Here is a 7,379-nt window from a genome sequence, read left to right on the forward strand (position 1 = left end):
TGACGAAATTTCCTGGTGCAGCTTGTGCGCTGTGTTAAACCAACAGAGACACGAGTGGGGCTGACTGGTTGTACTGGTGTTCACTCAGAACCGAATCAAGGCGCCGTTTGGACTACGGGGGGTCCAGTCAGCACCGGCGTGACACCGACGTGACTCTGGAGAATTTGTCATTTTTAAATTATTATTATTTATTTATTTTTTGAGCGGTTCGAGCAGGTGCACACCACCAGGATCCACCAGAGACAATCTCTGTTAATGAAACTTTGCTACGATTCACGAGCTGGGTGAGGAACCGTCTCCGGGTCTCCGGGTCTCCTGGCACAGCAACAGGCGCCGTTGTTTGTCAACAGTCGCCATGATAAACTAGTTAACGGTGCGTGTTGTAATCGCACAGGTCATTAGCTCGGCTCTTAATATATCAGCTGGTCAGAGATTGTGTCGCAGGAGGACCTGGCTCGCTAAATTTCGAGGTTTATTTTGTCTCGAACCGAATCCAGACATTGTGTTGTGTGTTGAACGTGAGTGGTTCTGAGTGGCTTTCTCCCTCACTCGCGTCTTCCCGCCGTTACAGCCTCGCGACTTGTTACGCGCGAGGTCGTCGGCACGCGCTCGCAGATCGGCGCGCGCGTTCTGACGCTTCGCGTTGCTCCAGGGAGTAAAACGCGTTATTTCGAATTTTGCCGCCCGTCTTGGCTGAAATTAGCATACACGCGCACGAAACACGCGAAGCTGATGTCATTGCGGTGGAGACTGGCAGTCTACAGACTACTGAATAGACTCGCTTTCTCCTGTCAGACCTGCGTCTTACCACTGACAGCCAGTTTTATACCTGACTGACAGATTTTCCATTCTTGTTTATTGTGTATGAATGTGCCTTGGAGTGAGAGTTTGGTTTAGGGTTTTGTTTGTTTGTGTGTTGCCAGAATGTGTTTTTTTTAATTAGCTTCTTCATTGTTTCACTTGAGGGTGACACTATAACATCAGCTCACAACTTTAATCTCCATTGCTTTAAGCTTACCAGCTCTTGTTGTCGTGGCTGTGGTCTGCAGTTCAGGAAGTTGTGTCTGGGCTCTGTGAATGACTCTATTCACAGCTGAAGTTGCATTTGTGATGTTATCTGCTATTTTCTTTTGTGTATGTCCCTCATAGCAAATAAATTTCACCTGGATTAGCTTGAAAAGTTTGTTGTGATTAGATAGTAGTAGGGGTGTGTGTGTGTGTGTGTGTGTGTGTGTGTGTGTGTGTGTGTGTGTGTGTGTGTGTGTGTGTGTGAAAACACACAAGGGAATGAATGAACACTGAATTGAAACAGTGAGGACATAAATGTGATTTTTCTGCTCTGGCACAACTCTGGGCCTGTGGGTTATGAGATGACCTTCTAAGTTCATGCTTTCGACTTGCTAGGTTACCATTTCAACCGTTCCTTATTGACATATTAAAACCTGTCATTGAAAATGGGGACCATCAAAAGTATCTTGCCATCCTGAATGGCAGAGAGTCCTGAAAGTCCCCTGAAAGACACTAAGAAATGTTGGCCTGTAACCTTGCAGCTGCTGTCTTGGACTGTGTGCATTCCAGACCCTTCCAAGCAAATGCCTTAGATGCACTGCTTTCATTGGGAAGTGACTCAGAAGACCAGTCCTCGGTGATGGATATTGAAGAAGCCCACTGAGAGATGCTAAGCACTGTGAGTTGGAACATTGAGTCCTAGAATTGTGTCAAGGCTACCTGCGTGCTCAGTGAAGTTGATGAAACCTCCGTGCGTTGAGTTGTGCCGGCAGCCCATTGGTTGAGGCTTTTGCGATACTGCATCACAGAGGCCCTGAGTGGGCGTGGCTTCAGCCGGGGGCACGAGGAGGGGATCACCAGGGAACCTTCGTCTCTCATGCACCGTGAGGAGGTTCATTCAGAGCCGGGTGGGAGGGGGTTCATTCATGTATGGTCATAAATGCTCATAAAAGTGCCCAAGAGAAATTTCCTTTGTTTTTGTGGTTTAGTAAAGGTGTGAAGGTGCTTATAGAGCACCATCAGGGGAGTGTCCTTTAACAGAGAACATATGGTCACAAGAATGTTTTTTTTTACTACGATTTACATTCATTCTCGTGTGATGGTAAATAATAGGTAGTTTTGAAGACACAAACCCTATATTTTTCAGCAGGGGTGGGACATTGAAAGTGAAGTGAGAGGTGTGTTTAGGTGTAAACACCTCCCTGGCTGGTTCATGCGTTTGGTTGGGTGGACGTTATAAAGGCTTAATAGGGGCCATTCCCTGCCAACTCCCCTACATATCCCAGGTCATGTTATGAATTTTCTTGGGGGAAAAAAATGTGGAAATGTATGTTAAATTCATGAGACCTTGTAAAATAGTTCTAGACCAATTATCTTTCTAGTTATGAGTTTTGGATGTATCGTTTTTGATGATTAAAGATTCTTTGTTTGGGTAGAAATGATTGTGTTTATTAATTCAAATACCGCTAATCATTCAGCAGCAAATATTTACATGATTACATGTTACAAATTATCGTCATGGTTTCTTGTATATTCAGAACAAATGTCACCCGAATCCAGTGAAAAATGATTGGTGAGGCTGAGAATATGCATAGAAAGAAATGATGAAATTTACCTCAGAGGGCCAAACCTTTACAAAAATGGAGTAGAGCCATCATATTTTGCAGGGTCTCATAAATTCCATAGAAGTTTTCATATGATTCCCTCCAATCCATTCAGTGAAGTGGAGGTCCAGTTGAATTGACATGGGACGACTCAAATTAAAAAATACATTCAAATCTCGTGGACTGAATGGTGGAGAGTTGCACATAATCCCTCCCTAAGTGACATATTGTAGACAAAACAAAATGTCGAATCTACCTGTCCCTGTGTGTCCCTGGGTGAGTGAGAAAGCTAGCAAAAGTCCCTCTGCCTTTACAATTCTTTTAAACATACTATCCTACTTTTATATATCACTATCTTGTATATCCATTTATCTATGTTGTATATCTATATCTATAATTTAGATAGATTTACCTAACATTAAATATTTTTTGTACAGTATTTACAGGTAATTTTGTTGCCACTGATATACTGGTACCATACGGTCTGGCCCGAGATCACAGCTGGGTTATGTACAACTGTCACTCCACTGTCCGTGTGGGGGGGGCGTGGTCATAAAGGAGAAAGTGTGTTTGCTTTATGTGGGCTGCCTTTAACATGCCAGTACCGAGCTCATTCTGTGGCTCTGAGGTTTCTGCATATCTATATGTGACCCTGTGTGATGAGTCATGCTCTTCCTGCTCTTGCTCTAATTACTCCCGTAACACACACACACACACACACACACACACACACACACACACACACACACACACACACACACACACACACAGCTCAATCATGGCAGGAAAATTAGGTCAGCCCTTATTGGTAGCGCTTCTGTGTGCCATGCTCAAGATAGCATTCCTCAGTGGTAGTATTGAATTTAGTTGTCAATCAGTCTGCCAGGAGTTTACATGGACATCTTTAACATGCGTGCACACTATGTTATCTCCCAGTGTTGCTTAAAACGATAGGTGAAGAAAAAAAGAATATATATATATATATATATATATATATATATATATATATATATATATATATATATATATATATATATATATAAACGAGATATATATATATATATATCTGCAAGCGAGATAAATTTAATTAGTGGTCGGCCGTTATCGGCGTTAACGGCCCACCACTAATATATATACAGAGATTTATATAGTTATTTCTTTGTGCCCCCGCAGGGTCGCTGTACACCATGTAAAGGTGACACCTAAGGTCGCTGTGTTGACCATGCTAAAGAGGCTGGACAAAATACGGTTCCGTGGTCCGAAGCGCGATGAGTTCCTGGATCTGGCCGAGTCCCCTACAGCCTCGGACAACGAGAACAGCGAGGACGTCGTGCCCAAGCCCCGGATGTCGCTGAGAGACCCGGATGAACCCAGAGACCCGGTGAGTCGCACACAGAGACCGTATATACAGTCACTGGTCACAGTCACGCAAGACCCCTCGGCTCCAGTCAGGCTAACGTTAGCCTCAGTCACATTCACTTTACCTTACAAAATGCGGTTTGATTTACCAGACATACATATTTCAGTTAAGAATTGAAGCATCTTGTATTATACTGCGGTTTTTTTGTTTGTTTTTTTGTGTCAGTTTTTTTATGGAACAGAAAATTTGACATTCCGTTCTCTGTGTGTGTGTGTGTGTAGTAACTGTGCTGACAGGGTGTACTGCTGAACATGGATTATTTCAGTGACGGTCTGATGTTGCTCAATTATGTGCTTGAGGCTTCAAAATTACCTCAGTAGTTACCTAAAGTAGGCGCTTGGCCTTTTGAGGGATACAGCAGTTGTTTAGCTCTTCTGGAAATTTTGAAATTTTTCCTGCTGAGGCCTGAGTCAAAAAATGGAGAGAGGTCGCTCCTTCACTCTGGCCTCTCACAAATGGGTCAATCCCACCTCTCTCTCTCGCTCTCACGCCACAAAACACAGAGGCCGACCACAATGGCCGCTGCCCTCTCCTCCTGACTTGTGGCTTGGCCGAGCTGGTGCGGACACCCACCAGAGATGGTGGTGGCCTGGCGTAGCTTCATGCCTGGCCCACAGCCTGCTCAAAGCCTCCACCTTCCTGTTTATAAAAGGTCCTGCAGATATAGTCCTGCAGATATGGTCCTGCAGATATGGAGTGTGTGCAGTTGCAGGGCACGGAGTGGCTGATGGACTCAATTATTTCCACTGTAATTACTCAGTGGCTTCTATATTAATTAGCTTGTCTTCTCTATGTGTAATGGAAGGTCTTTTCTGAGCTGCAGTTCATCTTTCAGAGGTTCTGTATCTCTGTGACATTTTTCATATCTGCGTAATTTGACCCACCTCATTCGTCTTCCTTGTTTCATTTTTTTTTCATTTCTCATGGGAATTAAGATATTAGACTAGTCATCAAATTGTGTAAGTGCCAAACACAAACAGCAAACAGTCCCCCCCTCTCTCTCTCACTCACTCACTCAGTCCCTGCTTTCTCTCTCTCTCTCTCTCTCTCTCTCTCTCTCTCTCTCTCTCTCTCTTTCTCTCTGTATGTTTAGTCAACCTTGTGGTTTTGAAATTTCAGACAGTGCCAGACCTGTTCTAGAGTTTCTTTCCCTATTTCCTTCATTGCATTCTCTCTCTCTCTCTTTCTCTCTCCCTCCCTGTTCCTCTTTGCTGGGCAGCTAGTGCGTGAGCAGATGTCCTACAGGTTCTCTGTGGACGAGGCCTGCCCTGGCACACGTGATGGTGCCCCCACAGTACCATTCTCTCTTGCCTTCTTTCCGCAGTCTCCCCCTCTGTCAGGCCTCACAGTGGCGCGTGAGTTAAGACACCCTGTGAGTTAGCGGTTATGCTAATCTGCTGGTGCCGTAGCTGTCCTGACTGCTAAAAAAGTGGAGCCTGTTTCTCACTTCGTTTTAATACTTGCGGAAGATGCTAATTCCAGAAAGTGGTAATTAGTGGCTATTAGCCCCGGTCTGATGGATAGATACCCAGGAGAGGGGTATATACCCAGGAGAGGGGTATATAGATGCATATATAGAGGGGTTGCTGTTTTATTACCGTGTAGCTACAGGGAGTTGAGAATGAGCCACAGCTTGAGTCACGTCTGCTTGTCTTTGCTTCCCCACGTTGGACAAGACATGAAGAGCCCACGTGGTCGTGATTCGGCGGTCTAGCCACAGACCCAGAGCTCTGCCGTGGCTTAAGATGACGTCTTAAACATAAAGTTGATCATAAATAAAATGCACAGGATGTTTTCACTCTGAAACAGGAAATCCCAGTTTGAATAGTAAGAATGATAGGAATAGAAAAAAAATGTAATTGAAATCTAAATAATATTATGCATGTCCGTCTTTAAAGGTAATTTTTTTTAATTCCTGCACTTTCTGGGTACCTGTTGCATGTGAATAGTCCAAACCCTGAAAGAGGACACTGGTCCAATATGCATATCATTTGAATAACCAGTGTGTTCCAGTAATTTCCACTGTGGTCTGGACACTGGTCCACAGCCTGTGTTTCACATGCGGAGCAGCAGCTGGGTAGTTTGGCAGCACCTTGGCGGTGAAGCCCCGCCCCCCGCCCCCCCGCCCCCCGCCCCCCCTGCTCCAGACAGCCATTGTGTGGGTGCTGTGGGGTATTTTTGTCTGAGGTGTGACAGGCCTCAGGACAGATTTTTTCAACAGCAGCATCTCGCACTTGAGATGGTGCTGAGAGGAGATGTGACTCACACCTCAGTCATAATGGCATTGCTCTCTCTCCCTCTTTCTCTCTCTCTCTCTCTCTCTCGCTTTTCTCTTTCTCACACTCTTTGTCTCTCTCCAAAATGTCTCCCTCTCGAGTCCCCCCCTCCCCCCACTCTCTGAGATTCACAGGCAGTCTCGGTGTCCCTGTCCAATCTCCATGGAACACACACCCTCACACAAACTCACACTTCTTTTTAATGTGTTTCATTCATGTGGCATTAAGACATGGGTTAAAGTTCTCCGTCACTACGACGGATTTCCGTCATTTGATTTTTTTGGGGAAAAAATCCGTCAAATCATAATAAACCACACGCGCGTGCGTGCTATCTTTTGTGGCCGAAATATGATTCTCACTGGCGCTCATCAGCGCTGGATGGATGACGGCGGTGTCATTTGATTGACTTGCGGGTCATTCCGCCTTCAGATTTACGGACGTTAGGTAGAAAAGTGACCTCCCTCCTGCCTGACGTGACCGTAGCGCGCGACTCTGTACACCTCGTGCAAACTTGCGCGAACGGCGGAGGCTAGTTGACGCGTCACATTCTTTTTGCAGTCTTGTCCGAAACGATATGTGGTAGTATAAAGAAACACCGCTCAAAAACAGGAGAATTTTAATGTTGCTATGTGTTCCAGGTTTGAAAAGTGCTGGAATTTAGGCTAAAGTACTTTAAAATGTTGAAATTGTAACTACTTCGTTTCACAACAAATATCTGTCTGACTGAACAGTTTTCTTGCATTACGTTAACAAATACGAGCCTCTTGTAATTCCAGGAAACATGAGAGAACGTGAAGACATTAAGATTGGGTGTTTTGAAAATAAACAACCATTAAAAAATGTGATAAAAAGCGAATTATTTCGAATCATTTCGAGTATATGTATAAATATTTAACTTAATTAAATGTAACATTGAAAACGTGTTGAAATGGACCTTGAAAGTGACGTGCAAGTGCTTTAATTCCACCTTATTAAAGGTGTATGAACCCTGCAAACATGACTTTGTTTATTGTGCTGAGGCGCGGCGCGTGCGAAGTTACAAAATTCGAGAGGTGCACGACCTCGCGAATC

At 44.5% G+C, this 7,379-nt stretch overlaps 1 protein-coding gene across 4 annotated transcripts in view; it reads left to right on the plus strand.

The window, feature by feature from the left end:
* Positions 1-7,379, plus strand: part of gramd4a (GRAM domain containing 4a) — a 41,315-nt gene continuing 33,936 nt past the window's right edge. Inside the window, exons 1-3 of one of the 4 annotated variants that reach the window (XM_076996010.1) lie at positions 1-284; positions 1,579-1,687; positions 3,786-3,993. In XM_076996010.1, coding sequence (XP_076852125.1) covers positions 3,835-3,993 — 159 coding nt within the window. In that variant the 5' untranslated portion in view covers positions 1-284; positions 1,579-1,687; positions 3,786-3,834. Of the gene's footprint in view, positions 374-1,578; positions 1,688-3,785; positions 3,994-7,379 lie in introns of all 4 variants that reach the window. The other 3 variants (XM_076996007.1, XM_076996008.1, XM_076996011.1) reach the window with 3 other exon arrangements.

Source organism: Brachyhypopomus gauderio, unplaced genomic scaffold (assembly GCF_052324685.1).
Source record: "Brachyhypopomus gauderio isolate BG-103 unplaced genomic scaffold, BGAUD_0.2 sc321, whole genome shotgun sequence".
NCBI lineage: Eukaryota > Metazoa > Chordata > Actinopteri > Gymnotiformes > Hypopomidae > Brachyhypopomus > Brachyhypopomus gauderio.